This window comes from Ambystoma mexicanum, chromosome 2p (assembly GCF_040938575.1).
Source record: "Ambystoma mexicanum isolate Mex_15411 chromosome 2p, UKY_AmexF1_1, whole genome shotgun sequence".
In the NCBI taxonomy this organism is placed as follows: Eukaryota; Metazoa; Chordata; class Amphibia; order Caudata; family Ambystomatidae; genus Ambystoma; species Ambystoma mexicanum.
The window spans coordinates 316,678,834-316,698,594 of NC_090923.1; the positions used below are offsets into that span (position 1 = coordinate 316,678,834).

The window sequence follows — 19,761 nt, forward strand, 5'->3', positions numbered from 1 at the left end:
AAATCAACGGGACACTGATACCATGGATGATTTATGTGGACAACCTACTTCTGATCAACAGAACGCCAACAGGACTTGAAAAGGCGCTTGGATGCCCTGCATGCTTATATGCTGCTAAAAGACCTATGAGTTAATGCAAAAAAATCAAAGATTCTGGTATTTACTGGAGGACTTGGCAGTCCTATCTCGTAGATGTAGCAAGTTCTCCATGACACCATTGATAGTATTTTATAATCAAAAAGTAATACCAATGCTAACATATGGGGCGGAATCATGTTTAAATCTTACTTGGCAAATCTGGGAACACTTAGGACTCTTCGGGAAGCAAATTTTGCGAGTCCCTAAGAGTTTGTCTATGGCCTGTATTTGTTTCAAATTTGGCTTATTATCACTTATCTCAGTCTCCCTCTGGAAATCGCTCTCCCTCTTTTGGAAATCTCTGCGATCCCAAATGCTCCCGCAATGGACCATTTTGGGTGGCAATGATCAATCTGCCAACCGGGATTATCTAGCCCTATGGAAATCTAAATCTATTGACAGTCTGATAGACCTGGACTCATCTGCGGCAACCCCAATCGCTAACCCTACTCTGGCAAAAAAAAGAAGAAGTTAAACCAACTGGACAAGATCTTAACTCAGGCTGAAAGAAATAAATGGAGTGTTATGAAAAACTATACTTTGAGTCGAAACCCTGGAAACAGGTACCCAAATATCTGAAGATCTTTCTGTGTCCAATTTTGCGGGCAGATCTTTTAAGAATTCGCCTAAATTTATATCCAACAAATGTGTTACTAGTGGCCAGGAAACAGTTAAAGGGGGATCTGCCGTTTTGTAGATACTGCTGGATTTTTTCCAAAACAGAAACATTGAAACCTCTTTTAACAACATCTGTAGGTTGGACAGCTTGGCAAACTTTGTTTTTGGGCTCTATACTCTCCTTAGCTCCAACATTAGACGTCGAGGACTGGTGGGTAAAATGCCTAACGGGCGAGAGTCACAAGTTGGTCTATGCCATGGTTAAGTTTTTGAATGGAAGTCCCTTGACTGATGGCGTTGAGGCCCCAGTATAAAACTTAGACTTTCAGTCTGGGATTTTGAAAGATAGGTAAAAAGTGCTCTAAGGGGACAGTGGTGCTCATGTAATGGGGGAGAGTGTTTGATATATTGTTTTTGACTAGTGAGAATTGCTGGTTGAATTGTGTTGCTATCTTTCATTTTGCTTGTGTTTACTAGGAACTTTGCATAGAGAAAGTTGGTAAGCAATTCGGCTTCTTCTTTCTGTTTATTTTGTCAGTTATTATTGTGATGATTTTTATAAAAGTTTGAAATAAACCAATAAAACAAAAAAACGCAAAACAAAATAAAAAATCTCCCCAACAGTGCCTTAGTGTATATATTAAATAACGATTTTTTATATAACTTCTAAGTGTATCAGTGTTTTCTTGGACTAAGTGTATGCTAATAATTCTTTGTACCTCACTACAAGCCCTCCTGCCTCCTTAGACTAAGCCTAGCTGCTCCACATTCTACAAAAAGTCACCAGTCTCGGGAGGATAGCTCAGGGGCAACGTGCTCGCCCTGGAAGCAAGACAAGACGGAGCACCACCGGTTCGATCTCCGGGCCCGCGCTTAGAAACCTCTGGGTATTGAGCGCATTTTAAATAACCTATCATGTCATATCAACCCTTGTGTGGTTCCGGCGAAACCAAAGCAGTGTAACCCTGTTCACCCAAGGTGGGCTTTATTATCCTCTTAAGTGCCAACCACCTGGCCTAAGTCCCGGCCACCTGGTGCCTTCCTGGACCCTGCTCTTTTTCCCCACTTTGCAAGCCCCGGCCACCTAGTGCCTTCCTGATTTCTGCTCTTTTTCCATAGTTAAGGAGCCCTCCAGTCTCTTTCCCTTTGCAGATGGGGAGCAGGTGCAAGTGGATCTATGTCACCTGCCCTAAGCCCCACCTACCTGGTGCCTTCCTGGGTGCCGCTTTTTCCCCACTTGGCAAGCCCCGCCCACCCGTTGCCTTCCTGGTTGCTGCTCTTTTTCCCTACTTAAGGAGCCTTCTCAGAGAGCAGGTAAGCATGCACCAACATGTGTTTACTCCCTCTGTACCCACAGGCCATCCCCACCCCCTCTGGCCCCCCCGTGATGTTCCCTTGTGCCCCCCCCCCACTGTCTGAACACGTGTTGCACGTTTTGTTCGATTCTTCTACCCTGTCCCCCTCCCCCCCCTCCTCCAGCCTACTTCTGCAGGAGTCTGTCCTGATAGACTCTGGTTTCACCATCACCGTCTTGTGGCCAATGCTGGATTTGACTTATGAACTTCATTAATTCACCCTTTCTCAACTCTCATGCTGGACTTCCCTTGCATCTTGTGGTCATGGTGGCCCTAAATCATGCTTTTCTCATCTTCATCTTGCATCCTGGCTTGCAACATTATGGGTTATTAGTGACTTTTACAATTGTATTCACTCTCTCCTCTTGCTTCTTCACTCTTTTGAACTGCTTACTCTCTGTTCCCTCCTCCTCTCCCCTTCTCCCTTTTCCTATCTCTTCCCCTCCTTACCTCCTCCCCTTACTTTCTTCCATGCACTTACTCGATCAGAATTGTCCCTGGACCTAGTATGATAGCAACCTCGTCTGTACCCCCCCCCCCCCTCCAGCAGCATCTGAAATGTCATCAAGCCTAGTAGTCACCTGTCTGTTTCTATTTCCTTCCCACTGTCCACCTCCCTTCCTTATCTATGTCTTAGCTCTTGCACCATCTGAAATGTCATCAGGCGGAGTACGATAGTTAATTTCACATCCTTACTGTTCATGGCATCTAAGGATGTCACTGTATTTTCCCTTGTTCCCTCTCTTGCCTTGAAGTGCTTTGAAACACATTGTGTAGAGGTGCTATATAAATAAACAATCATATCAAATTTTATATCAAGGCCGAGCTATCTCGTCCATGACATTACAACATTACATTTGTGTTGCGAAGGACGAGATAGCGCATCCTTTTTGGCACTTCACTTTGTTGCAGTGAAAAGAGAAGGCGAGTTCCCTTCTCCCTCGATCTCCGGCATTATTGAGTCGTTGAGATCGATGAAGGTGTCGTTGGAAAGGGGAGACTCTCCCCTTTACAGCCACACCTTTTCTGAAGCATTGCTGGGCACAGAGCGCTCGATCCATGCCCAGCAATGCCACTAGACCACCATGAATCGGTTTGTGATGCGGGGGGAGGGGGGTTGCTTACTATGTAATCTGCACTCCCCCGGCCCCCAAAGCATGGGGCTGCAGGTTTGTTGGGCCCCCCTGGGGGCAGAAAATGGGGGTGGCCCTCTCCCCCCACCCCAAGTGCACGGGGGGCACCTCATGTAGACCTCCCTGGGGGCAGATTTCTGCCGCTAGGAAGGGGTACATGAGATGCCCCCCATCCATTTGGGGTGGGAGGGAGAGGGCCACCAGAAAACCTGGGATTGGCCCGCCAATGGATGTATCAGTTGGTTTTGGGCACCCTGGGGGCATATTGGCACACTAATGTGCCCATCTGTTCCATGGCGAACGGGCAAAACAAACAAAATATGAAAATAGGAGGTTTTGGGGTGCACCCTAAACCACCAGTCATTTGTGTATTGAAAAGGGGTGTGCCAGCCGCCCCCCAACCACAATGGAAGGGCCAGTAGAGAAAACTTGGCACAGGCCTCCCAATGCATGGGGCAGTGTGTCTTGGCCACCTTGGGGGCAGATTGGCACACTAATGTGCCCATCTACCCCATGGCGAAGAGGCAAACAAAACAAAAAGAAGAAAACTTTTTTTCTGTTGGTGTTTTGGGGGTGTAGGGCGCACTACACACCAGGGATTATGATGAATGGAAGGGGGCTGGCTGCTTTCCAAGGAAAGCAAGTGCATTGCTGGGTGTGGATCACTGGATCTGCGCCTAGCAATGGCACAGCACATTGGTATGGTGCTTACTTCCAGAGCACAGTATTTGGACAGGGGAAGTGAGCACAATAGTATGTGGGCATTGGGCGTTTTGAAGGAATCAACGTTGTGACTACCCCCCGGTGCTCAGTAGCAGAAGTTGAAGATGGGAACATGGCAGATTGGGTTGGTTTTTGCTGGGCTGACACTGACATATATGTGTTTTTAATCCATTTACAGATCTTGTACAGTTCAAGCTTCTCCTTGGTTATGCAAGTATGGAATTTGTGTTTTTTCATGTATATTACGCAGGGGGGCAGATTGTTAGTGTGGTGTTTGGGGACTGGGGCTGGAGTGTTAGTGGTGTGAGCAAGAGTGGTTGCTTGGGGGAGCGATTATGGTGGCCAGGGATACATTTGCAGGGGCAGGCCACAAATTGCCCCCCAGACAAGCTGAACAGTGCTGTTCCCCTGGAAGGGCATTTTGCCACTATGCCATCTGAAAAATGTTTCGTTTGTGTTGGGGGTTTCCATACGCCCATTGGTCTTATTCCCATTTCCTATCAGTGTGCAGTTCACCCTTCCGTGGTGGTAGATGACTGGGATGTGTCATGTGTCTAGTTGAAGGAATCGAAAAGGTTTGCAGATAGCAGCCTGAAAGTTTGGATGTGTTATTGATGGGCTGAGTACAGATTGTACAGAGCTCTTTTCTTTCATTCGAATGGTCAACATTTTTGTCATCCAAGTCCAGCAGTGGTCCCAGTGAGCCCTGCCAGGGTCCCCATCCTTTCCGAGGGGGCAAAGATGTAATGCAGGCTATCCAGTGGTCCAGGAGAGTCGGTGATGTCGCTGGCCTTGGGCGCCCGTCACCCATGTGAGTCTTTCGTCCCCCAAGTTCAGCAGTGGTTATAGGGAGCCCAGGCAGGGTGCCCATCCCTCGCTGGAGGGAAAACCTGCAACGCAGGCCAGCCTGAATTTCAGGATGGTTGGGGGGTGATGTCCCCGGTCTTTGGTGCCCATCTCCCATGCTGGTCGACCAATCCCCCCCCCCCCCAAAAACCAGCGGCAGTCCCAGGGAGCCCCGGCAGGGTCCCCATCCCTCCACAGAGGGAAAAGCTGTAACGCAGGCCACCCAGAGATCCATGACAATGGGGGATGTCCCTGGTCTTGGGTGTTCGTATCCCATGTGGGTCTTTCGTACCCCCAATGTCCGCAGTGATCGCAGGGAGCCCCAGCAGGATTCCCATTCCTTCCTGGAGGGGAAAGCTGTAGCGCTGGCCGGCCAGAAGTCTTGGATGGTGAGGGTTGATGCGTCTGACCTTGGATGCCTCTCTCCCTTGTTGGTTGACTGGCCCCAAGTGCAGCCGCGGTCCCAGGGAGCCCTGGCATGGTGACCATCCCTCCCTGGAGGTAAAACCCACAATGCAGGCCAGCTTGAATTTCAGTTTGGCTGGGGGTGATGTCCCTGGCCTTTGGTGCCTGTTCCCATATTGGTTGACCACCCCCTCCTCCCCCACTCCCAGTCCAGCAGCCATCCCAGTGAGCCCCGGCAGGGTCCACATCCTTTGCCAGGCGGCAAAGCTATAACGTAGGCGACCCAGAGGTCCACGACAGTCGGGGGTGATGTCCCTGGCCTTGGGCACCCGTCTCCCATGTGGGTCTTTCGTCCCCCAAGTTGAGCAGTGGTTGCAGGGAGCCCCAGCAGGGTCCCCATTCCTTCCTGGAGGGGAAAGCCATAGTGAGGTCTAGAATGGTCGAGGTGGATATGTCTGACCGTGGGCGCCTCTCTCCCTTATTGGTCGACGGGCCCCAAGTTCACCAGTGATCCTGGAGCTTTGGCCAAAGCTCTCACAATGAAACTGTACAAAGTTTTATCCATTTATGATGATTAGCACACATTCTGTCAGGGTGCCTATATTGACAGAGCATACAATGCACACTTGCTGTGGAGTTCATTTCCTCTGTCAGAATAGTCACCCTGCCAAAGTATCAAGGTGCTGTGGATGCAACTCACCTTACCACTGTGCAGTAGAATCGGTGGGCCACAGAACAGAAACTTTCACTGATTACAACTGTGCCAGCAAAACTGTGCCATTGGCACAAGGTGACAATGTGTCCTTCACCTCTTTCCCAGAAAAGTATGTGCCAATTACGTAATGACCTACTGTTCTCTCACATGTGAAATGCATGCGATATTGGGGGAAGTGAGTGTCTGGGATTTTGCAAGAGCCATGTGTTGAAGCAATCGTTGTGCTAATTGATAAACAGTATGTCCGGCCATATTCATGGGGGATTTTCATGTTTGCATTTCCTAGTGAGGATGAGGGTTGTTTGGATTATCGGCCACTCTTTCATCCAAAGGGCTTCAGGACATTTCAGTGGGTCACGCAAATCTGGGTCTTGGAGGGATACTCTCTCGGTCCACTGGTTTGGTGTCGGGGGACCAAAGCAACTCAGAGGAGCCATCTACGATGCCCAGGCAAAAGGAGATGTCCCCCCTCCTGACCTTATAGTGGTACAACTGGGAGGAAATTATATGGGTTCTATGGGACGGAAAAGGGTACGCAAGCTATTGATGGCTGAACTGGAAGGGATATCACTGAGGTTTCCAAACACTGTGGTGGCCTGGTCCCAGATGATTCCCAGGAGGGATTGGAGAACTTCAGGGAAGGAAAAGGCCATCAACTCCTCGATGAGGAAACTGAATGGTGAGCTGGCAAGACTGACGAAGGGCAATGATAGAATTCGGACAATTCACCATGGCTTCATCAAAGGTGAACTGATGTTTCACTGAGACCGAGTGCACCTTTCAAAGAGAGGCATGGATGTATTCATTGCAGACATTATGCACTTTGCCCAGACGCTGTGTTGGGGGTGGAGCCCAGTAACTTATGGACTTATTGCATTGTGTGGCATGCTAATAAAATGGTGAGTAAATATGTTGACAGTGAGACTCTGACTCCCTAGCAATTGAATGGTACGTTGTATTGATGGAATGTCAATGTATTCAATATGTCTGTGTTGACTATTTCTTTGCAAACCATCAACACTTACAGCAGCCTAATTCCACTTGCTGGCCCTTGCAGTTGTTCCGTCCTTGTGACCTTCCCCCTTCGAACACAGGACCCTATGTGAATGAGCAGGGGGTTTTGTTGAAAGTGTGCCAGCAATTGTCTGGAAGGGCCTGCCATGTACTTTATCTTCACTGTCTGCGTCTAGTTCGCCTCTGCCTTTTCACCTCACCAAATCACTAATACATTACATGGTTGCTTCTCACCTGCATTTCCCATCCACCTGCACCCCATGGAGGAGGGGAGGGTGCAACGCACGGTGGCTGTCTCTGAATTGGTACTGTGGGTTCCATCCTCGTCCCCTCACTTGTATTTCTGTAATGTATAGCTGAAGATGACATCTTGCGTAGATTTATTGTTGTCTTTGTTGTAGGTGCAGGTGTGTTTTAGCGGTCTACCCACTTGTAAGAAAGCAGTGAGCTGGTCCTTAGGATTTCAAGTGAGTGTTTGCAAAACAGTACTCTGTTTTTTGTAGAGTGCTGAGAGTACGTCACATTGCAGAGGACTGCTACAGTTTGTGAGCAGAGTCTGGACATTTTGGCGTACTTGTGTGTTCTTGGTCTGTGGCATTCAATACCACTTACTCTACTAGGTTCCATACTTTGAGAAGCACAGATACTTATTGTTTCAGTCTTTGGGCAGTGAAAGGTTCCATCGCGACAGTAGTCATGGCTTCTCGTCGAATGTCTGGTGAGGAGGCTTTCGCTGTACTGATGGGAGTCCGTCTCGGAGCAAGGCAAAGAGACGGATGTGCAATCTGAAACAGATACTGCTTCTGAGGATGCGCAGGAAGATGTTTCAGGAAGTGAGGTTTCTATTGAGGCTAGTTCCTCCTCTTGATCACCTGATGACCAACAGGATGACAGAGTATATGCATCTCTTCCGACACTTCCCACATGCAGGGTACCTGCAAGGGTGAGGGGACATGCAAGGAATGTGCCAGATCCTGACATGGCTGATGAGTCGCAGTGGGTGCCTCCAGCAAAGGCTCAGCCTGGTGTGCCCCCTTTCACTGGAATATCAGGGTGCACAGTGAATACAGATGGGTTTCAGCCGATTTATTTTTCAACCTTTTTGTTGATGATGGGTTCATTGCAGATGTAGTTCAGCAAACCCATTTGTACGCTGCACAGTTATTGATATCACAGGGTCCCACTCTCAAACCCCATTCCAGAGCACAATCATGGGGTCCAATGACTAATGTTGAGATGAGAAAATTTTGGGGTCTCATTCTGCTCATGGCAATATCGCTGAAGCCTTCTTTCTCAAAGCACTGGTCTCGAAAGCAGTATTTTCAACCCCTTTTTATCCAGCAACAATGAGTAGAAATGGTATTCAAGCACTGCAACGTATGTTGCATTTCAATGACAACTGAGCAGCATTACCCAGAACGGACCCAAATTTTGATAGGCTATTTAAACTTCAGCCATTTCTGAAGCAATTTACTCAGCGATTTTCAAAGGTGTATGTTCCTAGCCAGAACATATCCATTGATGAATCATTGGTATTGTTCAAAGGTTGGCTAGTGTTCAAGCAGTACCTTCCGAGCAAGAGAGCATGATATGGGATCAAGGTGTACATGTTGAGCGAAAGTACCACTGGGTATGCCTACAGCATGAGAGTCTACACTGGAAAAGACTCTAGCTTAAACCCTGCAGGCTGCCCAGCCCATTTAGGGATAAGTGAGAAGATTGTTTGGGATCTTGCCACACCATTGCTCCATAAGGGTCACCATTTGTATGGGGACAATTTCTACACAGGAATTCCACTCTTCAAGGAATTGTAGAATGTGGGCACACTGGCATGTGGTACAATCCGCAGTAACCGCAAAGGCTTCCCCAGACAACTTGTGTTAAAGAAGCTGGACAAGGGAGCATGTTTGGCATTGCAGCGGGATGAACTGTTGGCAGTAAAATTCTGCAACAGAAGGGATGTGCACATGCTAAGTACTATTCATGATGAAAGTACTTCACTAGTTAATGTGCGCAGGCAGGCTCAGCAAGTGCAGAAGCCCAAGTGCATTCTGGACTACAATAAGTAAATAGATGGAGTAGATAAAGCAGACCAATTGCGTTCAGTATGGCTGAAGCAAGTCACGCATGTGGTACAAGACGCACAATGCTTATGTTGTATACCGTACAGCTGCCCCACAAACCAACCAAACAGGTTGTACAATCTCGGACCATTGTCCATGTACAAACTCCCTCCTTTCCAGAGGTAGAAATTGTGGCCAGATTTTAAGGACGGCACAACCATACAGAAAATGTGTACGAAACAAGGAATGAGAAGTGATACTCAGGTGTACTGTCCCCAATGCCCTTCCAAGCCAGCCCTCTGCTTACAGCCTTGCTTCCTTTTGTATCATACAAAAGGAAAAGTATTGGGAGATCGACTCATTTCTGGGAAAGCCCATCATTCCTTGAACGGGACCCATAGGCTCTCAATCCGTGCATGCCTTACAAAGGAACGGCATTCCTGCTTCCTGCACTGGAGGTGTACCTTCAAAAACAAAGCAACAGCATTTCAACTCCCTTCACTTTAGCATGCCTTCACAAGCATTGCTAGTCCAGTTCCCTCCACTTGAGGCCTGCCTTGGCAGAGCACACCACTCTTACCTTTCACTTGAGGCCTACCTTCGAAAGAAACATCAGTCTAGCACCTCTCTGCTCAAAGCGTGACTTGCAAAGTAATGGCATTCAGGCTCCTTCCACTTGAGGCTGGCCTTACACTTGAGGCTGGCCTTCTGGTTCACTCCCCTTTGGCGTGCCTTGGCAAGCAATCCTAGTCCTGCTCCCTCCACTTCAGGCCTCCCTTAGAAAGGCACACCACTCCGGTACCTTTCACTTGAGGCATGCCTTAGAAAGAAAGGTCAGTCTAGCTCCCTCTGCGCGAGGTATGACTTGCAAAGTAACGCAATCCAGGCCCCTTCCACTTAATTATTGAGGCGTATCTTGGAAGGAACAAGTTACTTACCTGTAACTTGTTCTCCAGCATGGGTCTGGCATGGATTCACACGCTCATGCATAAAGAATACATAGCAGTACACACATGCACAACCACGGGAGGTGGCAAGGCTCAACATTAAGCATCTCTTACCTCCTCACCAGGCTCACCTTCGAGCAAACAGATTGCACAGCACTGCTTGGCCGACTCTGGACTCCTCCCTGGAATCACGGTCGACATAGTAGAATCTCGTGAAGGTGTGCGTCGACCTCCACGTAGCAGCGCTGCAGATGTCCAGCAGGGGCAAACCAGACATGAATGCCATAGTTGCAGCAATCGCTCTTGTCGAATGGGCTCTCGGACGGCCAGGCAACGGTCGGTTTGCCAACCGGTGACAATGGGTGATGCAGCCGGAGAGCACCTAGAAATGGAAGCCTTGGAGAGGGCATTCCCTTGGGTCACAGGGCCAAAGTTCACAAATAGTTGAGACGTCTTCCGAAAACTCTTTGTGCTTTCCACGTAAAACTTCAGCGCTCTAGCTACATCCAGCAAGTGCAAAGTCCTCACAGCCGGCGACAAAGGCGTCGGGAAGAAAACAGGTAACACCAAGGGCTTGTTTAGATGAAAGTCCGACAGCACCTTGGGCATGAAGCAGGTGTGCGTCCGCAGCACCACCCTTGTTTCGTGGAATGTCAAGTACGGAGGTCTACAGGAGAGGGCCTGGATCTCTCCCACTCGTCGTACAGAGGTGAAGGCCACAAGAAACGCGGTCTTCCACAATAAGAATTTCATTGGTGCCGAATGCATAGGCAGGAACGGGGGACCCCATGAGCCTAGTCAGCACCACATTGAGGTATTCTTGCACTGGCCGCATCCGCAGCCTGCACAGCCGGACGAGGTATATGCATGACATCATGCCGAGAAGGGATTTGATGGACCTCACCCTTGCGGTCTCCAGGGTCAACAGCTGTCTTAATACTGCTTGTCCCACCTGGGAATCAGATCTAGAGTGGGCATCTAGACAGTAGTGTTTTGTAAAGGTGTGTACAGAACTCCAGGTTGCCGCTTTGCAGATGGACTCAAGGGGAACATTTGCAATGAATGCTATGGATGCCCCAGTGCCTCGAGTAGTGTGTGCTCTTGGCTTGAAGGGTAGTTCTCTCTTAGCAAGAGTGTAACAGAGAGTGATGCATTGTACAATCCATCTAGATATAGTGGATTTTGAAACTGCATCTCCTTCTCTTCCTGCTGCCACCGAGACAAAGAACTGATTAGTCTTTCTCAGTGGACTAGTTCTTTCCATGTAAAACATGGCAGCTCTGCGCACATCAAGTGTATGCAGGCTTTTTTCTCCTAGATTTGAAGGATTTTGAAAGAACGTTGGTAGTTCTATAGACTGGTTGACATGGAACTTGGAGATGAATTTCGGTGCGAACCTTGGGTGTGTGCGTAGAACCACTTTATCCTTGTGAACTGTTACAAAGGGGTCTAAAACCGAAAGGGCCTGTAGTTCACTTACTCTCCTAATGGAGGTAATATCTATTAGGAAAGCAGTCTTAAGAGTGAGATCTTTAAGAGTTGCCTTGTGCATGGGTTCAAAGGGTGACCCCATGAGCCTGGTGAGTACCACATTTAGATCCCAGCCGGGAGCTGGGTTTGCTATTGGAGGGTGTATTCTCTTTACCCCTTCCATGAAGGCTTTGATTACTGGGATCTTCCACCACGATACTTTGAGTTGTGAAGTGGTATGAGCAGAAAGCGCTGCCAGGTGTACTTTAATAGAATTGAATACTAGACCCGAGTCCAGTAAATGGGTCAGGTACAGAATAATTTGTGTGGGAGAGCAGTCAACGGGGTTGATACTCTTCCCTCTACACCAGATGACAAATCTTTTCCATTTGCTAGAATAGCAGTGACGAGTGTTAGGCTTTCTGGCCTCTCTGAGGATGTCCATGCACCTCTGTGGAAGTTGTAAATGTCCAAATTCTATGACCTCAGGAACCAGGCTGCTAAGTTCATGGTCTGAGGGCATGGGTGCAGTGTCCTGCCCCTGTCTTGTGACAGCATGTTGTACGGGCAGGGCAGTTTCACTGGAGGAGATAGAGACATCTCCAACAAGTGAGCGAACCATGGCTGTCGGGCCCACAAAGGGGCCACCAGTATCATGGTAACTTGTTCCTGGTGCATCATGTGCACTATCTTGTTGAGAAGGGGAGTCGGGGGAAAAGCGTAAACAAATTTCCCTGACCATGGAATCGATAGACCGTTCCCCTTGGACTTGTTCCGGGGGTACCTGGAGGCGTAATCTTGGCATTGAGAGTTTTCCAGAGTTGGGAACAGGTCTATTTCTGGGAAACCCCACTGTGTGAAGACGTCGAAGACGATGTCTTCTTGTAACCGCCATTCGTACTCTACGGGCAGGGGGAAGTCTCTGCTGAGTTCGTCTGCTAGCAGATTGAGTTCCCCTGGTACATGTTGTGATAGTAGGAACATGTGTTTGAGAGCCCACTTCCAGATGTTCTGGGACAGTTTGGACAGTCCTGGAGAGTGAGTGCCCCCTTGTTTGTTGAGGTAGTACATGGCTGTGGTGCTGTCTGTGAGGACCATCACTGTCTTTCCTTGTAGGTGTTCCTGAAAGGCTTTCAGTGCTTTGAACACCGCTAGTAGTTCCAGCAGGTTTATATGCTTGGATGCTAAGCTCGGAGTCCACGCTCCGTGAGCAGTGTGATGGGATAGGTGAGCCCCCCATCCTGTAAGGGATGCGTCTGTGGTTAGAGTGGCTTCCACTGCGGGTGTGGCAAAAGTTTTCCCTAATAACAGGTTTTCTTTTGTCCACCACCGTAGCGAGAGAACCAAGGCCTGCGAGACCACCACTAGATCGTCCCATTGTCCGCTGGCCTGACACCACTGGCTGTTGAGCCACTCTTGCATTGGGCGCATGCGCAGGCGCACGTGAGGTACCAACTATACATGACGCCATCATTCCTAGCAAGCGCATTGCTTTGCGTACCGTCACCTCTCGACCTGCCACATAATGGGGGATCTGAAACAGCATGTTTTGGACCCTCTCATTGGAGGGGAAGACGAGGCTTTTGTTTGAATTAGAGCCCCTAGGAATTGTTTGATTTGGCTGGGGTCTAAGCTGGACGACTTTTCGTTGATGGAGAAGCCCAGTTGGAACAAAAGATCTACAGTCTTTTGGGTATTGGAGAAGCATGTTTCGTAAGAATCCCCTGTTATGAGCCAGTCGTCGAGGTAAGGGTATACCGGGATGGATAACCTGTGCAGGTGGGCCGCTGCCACTGCCAGTACTTTCGTGAATACCCTTGGTGCAGATGCTATCCCAAAGGGTAGTACTCTGAACTGGTAGTGTTTGTTCTCTATCTTGAACCTGAGGTATTTTCTGTGCGCTGGCAACATTAAAATATGAAAGTATGCATCTTTCATGTACAGTGTTGTCATGTAATCCCCCTATGATAACAGTGGGATTACTTCCTGCAAGGTCACCATACGAAACTTTTGGGGTTTGACAAACTTGTTTGCTGGGCGCAGATCTAATACAGGGCGCATGGTTAAGTCCTTTTTGGGTACAAGGAAGTACACTGAATAAATACCTTCTGTTACCTGAGATAGGGGGACAGCCTCTATAGCTTCTTTTTTCAGTAGCTCTTCTACTTCTTGTAGAATAATGGTGAGGTGTTCCGGTGTCATGCGTCGGTTCCGGGGGGGTCTGTACTTCGGGGAACCGTTGAATTCGATGCAGTATCCGTGGGCTATGGTGGATAATACCCAGCGGTCTGACGATATTCCCTCCCATGCTGAAAGGAACGATGTTAGCCGGCCCCCGACCGGTGATGCATGGGGGGGGGACCCGAATCTTTGGGTCATTTGTTGGTATTGGGCGTGGAACCTTTGGGGCTGGAGCCACAACCTCTTCCCCTGCCACAGCGTTGGCCTCTTTGGCTGAACTGGGTGTTGTTACCCTGGTTAGAGGGCCAGTTGGTAGCAGAGTAAAATTGCTGTTGGTTTTGCTGCTGCGTTGGCCACGAAAGGAGCATCTATTGCCATTATTAGTTAGGGGGCCTAGAAATTTGGTCAAGAGTTTTGATGGTATCAAACTCTTTCTTCGCATGTTCTAGGGCCTCATCAACTGCTTTCCCAAACAGATGTGTTTCTTCTATGGGCTTATTTATCAGGGAAGCCTGGGTTTACAGCTTAAATCCCGAATTGCGCAGCCAGACATGGCGTTTGAGAAGTGTTCCCTGAACCAGGGAAGGGCCAGCCGTCTCTGCGGCATCTAAGGAGTTCTTTACGATGCCCTGGTTTACAAGAGTTCCCTTGTCGTGATTCTCTTCCTAAGTGCGTAGAGCTTTTTGCCCTCTTTGTCAGGTGGTGCCTCACTAGTGGATAGTGGTACCCCTGCTCTTTTCCTTGTATTAGTAACTACGAGGGAGTCCGGAATACAATGGCCTCTGATGTACAACGGGTCAGAGGGCGAAGGGCTGAAGAGCTTTTCTATCCGAGGGTTGACCCCTCTGACTAAGGCAGGATTGGAAAGGGAAGTAGTTATTCTTCTCTTTATAGAAGCCAGGAGCGGAATAGACTAACAGGGGCTTTTTCTTTAATAACTTTCTCTACAAAGTCTATGTCAGGAAAAGTCTCCCCTGTGTCTATTTCAAAATGCGCTGATGCCTTGCGCAATAGTGCATTAAGTGAAGGTTGGTCATCTATGGGAGAGGTGTTTCCAATAGGTGAATCCTTGGGAGGAGAAGGGTGAAAGACATAAGGGTCTGAGTGCATGGGGATTGCGAAGGCTGCGAGGTAGCTGCATCTTCTTCGAAAGCTCCTGCACTAGTGTAAGGATCTTCTTCAAACCCCTCTTCCTCATGTTCTTCCTCTCCACCCTAACATTCATCATCTTGCTAGAGGTATTGCTCCTCTTCAGTGAGGTCATATACGTCTGTAGAAGGGGGAACAGCCTAGGAATTTTTACCCTAGGGTCATCCTGGGGCCATTTTCTTAGTCTTTTGGGTGTGGGTGGGTTTTGGTTTCCCAAAAACCTCTCCATTTTCTCCATACAAGAATGGAGTCTTTCAAGGGTCTCATGGGGGACCCCTGAATAGCCTAGAGGGGGGAAATCAGTGTTTTCACCTTCAAAACGCTTAGAACGCTCCCACAACGTCGAAGAAAGGTTTCCGTCGCCATCTGAAAAGCCCTCCGGTAGTTCCGAAGTGCCCTTAGATGAAAGGGGCAGTTCCTGGCTACTCTTATGCTTTTTCGGCGTTTCTGTAGCTTTTTGTGCGGTATTCGACGTTTGTTTCGTCGTGCACTTACGTGTGTCTTCGGAAACAATTCTCGCCAGGCTCTCGACAACGTGTTTGTCAGTAGAGGACTCTGGTGTCGACGTTGCCTGCGTTACGCGTTGTTCCTCGACGGCCGCTCTATGGAGAGTTACGTCAGATGATTTTGGGGTAGCGCCCGTGTTTGATGAAAGCCCAATCGCTGGTCACGACTGCGTTTGCAGGTGGGGCTTGAGACCCTTACGCTCTGAGGTAGACGCCGGAGTGCCCTGCGTCCCCTTTGGCGCTGATGGATCCTTCGTCTTCGACGAAGAAGAGCCGTGGGTTGTGTGCTTAGGCCTATGGGGTCTGTGAGCGTCCCTGTCTCCGGGGTGTTCATCCCCATGAGCAGGGCGTGAGCAGAGCCCGTCGAGGCCGGGGACGGACGTCGAGGAGCGCGAACGCTCCTTCTGGGGGTTAATGACTTCCGTAACGGACGTCGAGTTATCACCCGCCTCGTCACTTTCTGTAACAGCGGCGGCGGGTGAGGAAACTGACTTCGACATAGCGTAGTCTGCCCACCTCTTAACTTTGCGTTCTTTAAGAGTTCTTGGTTTCAAGAGCTTACAGGCCGCACAGCTGTCCTCCTTATGATCGAGGGGCAAGCAAAGATTACAGAGCTTGTGTTTGCCCTTCCAAGTGTATTTGCCCCTACAGCGTGGGCAAAACTTAAAAGGTGTCCTCTCCATAGCTGAGGCAATAATAACTGGTGATAACAACCCCAAGGGAAAGATAGGGGAGAAAGAAAGACATTCTCAAAGAGAAGATAAAAGTTCGAACCCCCACTCTCCCTACTGTATGTTGGCCGGCGAGGCCAGGCCACGTGTTCGGCAGCGCCGAAGGATCTCCTCCGTCTCTTCCCCTCCGTCGAAAACTTGCTCGGCGGAGAAACAGCTTCACAGCTAACGTCGAGGGGAGGGATCTTTAACAATATAAGTATAATTAAGGACCGAGGTCCGATAGTATTTGCAATGTCTCTCTAGGAGCTCCGTGTAAGGCGACCAGAAGCTGGGCGGAAAAAAACTATCTGAGGGACCTCGACGCGTGAGGGATTATGGGTACAACACACGTCACTATAGGGATAGTGTTACAGACACGCCTTGTCGACGTCCCCTTTTCAACTACGAAAAACAAAATGCAATACTCCGCAGTGACCACTGGATGTCGGACCTATGCACAGCATGTGATTCTAAGCAGATTAACAAACATCAGAACAAATGTTACTGGGATTATAGTACGAAATGCACAATGTGACAGGGAAATTGAACCAGTAGGTGCCCCAGCCACTTCTTATTTGCTGCCATGTTCTGTTTTACTGGCACTAAAAAGAAAAAAGGAAAGTCACCTGGTATTACGATGCGAAATGCCGTCTTCCACACAGCACACATTTGTCTTCTGGTCACCTACATCCACAACACATGCACTTCCGAGGCCACTTCCAAAGGTTGCGCACACAGACTCCTGATGGACCACAATGCCTAGCAGCAAACAAGGGAAAAATAAGAAATCTGCAAGATCGATTGACTGATTATGATAAAGAATAATCATTTCACAGGGCATGTGTGACAAATGTGGTGCAAAAAGTATATGTAAAATGAAGCATTGTACTTATAAATCACAGATGTTCTAGAATTTGATATTTGGTTTTCATTATCTGTATTCAAATTGTTGGTTTCTTGTTGGCAACTTATTTTGATGAAAGTTAAAACTGTGAGCATCAACCACAGGAACTGATAGAATGAGTTGCAATGACGTTCACACAGCACCAAACACACAATAAGGTGCTCCTTTTACTTCATGAATGAGTGAGACAAATAGTACGATTAGTAAGTGAGAAAAGTAATCCCGATGAATGTTTACATTTGCCAGTTGTATTTAAAAGATTTACAGGAAAAGCATTGGATACCAGGGAATGCTCACCAAATGGAAAAACTTCAGAAAAAATGTATTTACCAAAATATCAGATCAATGTGTGCCCTATGTAAAAATATTTGCAATTATTTAAATCTCAGATCCTTATTAGTGTGAATGGCAAATTTAATAGGCATTTTGGACAGTCGAAATTAATGATGTAGATGAAGTAACCAGACTTACTGTGTGAGGTTGGCTTATGTCATGAGAGAGCTGGAGAACTACAAGGTTAGGATTTCCATTACAGCACTGATAAGCAATTGAGTTGGGAGGCAGATTAATACATCATGCATAGCTTCTGCCCCTCCCAGGCTCAATGTCATAAATGTGAGAAACATTACTCACTAAGACAACCGTACTGAACTTATCCCAGCCAGGTACAGCAGGAGATGGACACAATCAAAGCTGAAGATGGCAAGAGTAACCAAACTAACATCGGGACAATACATGTGCATGCATTGGACCCAAAGCAAATGTGCACTCAACATAAAGAACGCGAACACTGTGTAACATATGCATTTTACATTAAGAATATCAACACAGCATCCATAAGACATGAAGAATACCAACAATGTATGAGCTGAATGTAGTATGAATGACATGTGAATGTAGTTCACTAACATAGAAAGACAACAGAAATGGGCAGCCATCTTATCCAAAATGGAAATGCTAGGACAGTTTTTCTTTTTCTAAAGTCCAACTAAGGGCTTCATCAAACCATACAACTTACGCAATACATAATCTCCAACTCAGTATAAGTCTGTATCACCAGGGATATGGGGTAGCATGGACAGAGCAGACAGGCTCCTCTTAGGAGGGAGAGAGGGCTCTAGGTCAGTACAAAGAAATACATAGGGTTTAAAGTGTTAGGGAGATGTATCAGTTTTAGGATTAATGCCCTCTCCTAGTGCCCCAAATATTTGCTGGACTTCTAGACCTTTTTCTGTTTCTCCGGAATGAGGGAACCTTTTCCCCCCTGAATCATTCTTATTTGCTCTGAATTTGGGAACTCTGTTCTTTTTGTTTTACCTTATACTATGGAGTCTTGCGTTCCTCCATATCTCTTAAAGGCCTCTGTGTTACACTTTTGCAGCACACAGCACCCTATGTGCAGTGTTTCTGAGAACCCTTTGGGTGTGCCTTTTTATATTCCATTTTCCCTAAGAACTACTGTTCTTAAGGAAAGAGGGATATTTTGTATCCTTCATAAAAGGTTAATTTACGAGAGATTAGCACACACCATCTTATGTGGTCTGCTAATGGGATTTCTAGTATCCCTGTTCTCTCTGCTCCTGTGACTTTTTGTCACAGTGACAACCCTTAAGTTATGGCTGGTGGTATTGGACGTATTCCACCAACTTTTGTGCTATTTTCTACTGCATTTGCAGTCTTGGTTATGCTCAAAAGGGTCGCCTGTGTTTTAACATGGTGGCTCCTTTTCTTTTTTCGCCATTTCTTTTTTCAGCATCTAGCTTCCGCCGCGGCAGATTGCGTGCCTGGGGCACTAGGAAGAATCGGCCGGTCCATACAGAGGCCAGACAACCGCAGCACGAAGTACCCGCCCCGTGCTGCCTGATCCAGCAACCAAAAAAGGACGAGACATACACTGAGGGGTGGAACATGCCCCCCCATCAGCGAGACTGCAGCATCTGGGGTTGAGATGCGGCACGGAAAAGAGAACGCAGTGCCGCACTCCCCCAACAGCGAAGTGCACGCCATACAGTGGAGGTGGCGCACCCCCTCTAAAAGATACGCTTGTGAGGAGCGGGGCGGTGGGGACTAGGAGTGCTCCCTTCCCCCAACACTTTAAGCACCCCGAGCCTGGGACGGTGCCTGCAACTCCCCCCCCACACACACTGCATGATTGACCAGGAGCCCTGAGAGCAGGCAACGAACCACCACCTGTGAGACGTGGCTGTTGGGGGGACGGAGATCCCCGATGCACTAATCGCAGCCCTGCAGATCTTAGGCATCGTCCTTCAGCATAAAGTGCTGGACAAACACTCCACGGGGGGGGGGAGAAAACTCCGGGCGAAACCGCACGGTGGGGTAAACTACAAACTCTTCCGGACTAACTCAAGTCAGGGAGCCTGGAAAATAAGTACCTCTCGAACAACAGTCTCAAGGGAGGTACTGCCTACAAGATAGCATGCACAATGCACAATGGGACACCGGCGGCCAACACTGGAGGCTGCTCCCCCCTACACACTGCTTACAAAGGAACATTGCTAGAAGTAACGCTGCTGGCGCACCAGAACAAAGATTGGAATCGAAAAGGATGGACGCAAGATAAACCCACCCTAACTCGGTCTTCACGATAACCGCCTCTTGAGACGTCCACACAATCCACCCGAACTCAACACCTCAGGAAGATCACCAACTCCACCATGGGCAAGGACAAGGCTAGGAGGCAGAACCTGCAAAGTAAAATGGATCGCTACACAGTAGGGGACCCCTACCAGCCCAGAGATGCAGACCCCGGAGGAAGACGAAACCAGTAAAGAGGCACAGGACCCCCAGCTTTCCCTGAGCAACTTAATGAAAGCAATTGGGGACTCGAGAACTTTGCTGGAACTCAAAATTGGTGGGATCT

General features: G+C 48.3%; 1 protein-coding gene across 3 annotated transcripts in view; it reads right to left on the minus strand.

Annotated features, from left to right (window-relative positions):
* ACTR8 (actin related protein 8) overlaps positions 1–19,761 on the minus strand; it is a 520,692-nt gene that overhangs the window by 285,093 nt on the left and 215,838 nt on the right. For all 3 annotated transcript variants that reach the window (XM_069643635.1, XM_069643636.1, XM_069643634.1), the window contains one exon: positions 16,603–16,735. In XM_069643635.1, coding sequence (XP_069499736.1) covers positions 16,603–16,735 — 133 coding nt within the window. The remainder of the gene's footprint in view (positions 1–16,602; positions 16,736–19,761) is intronic.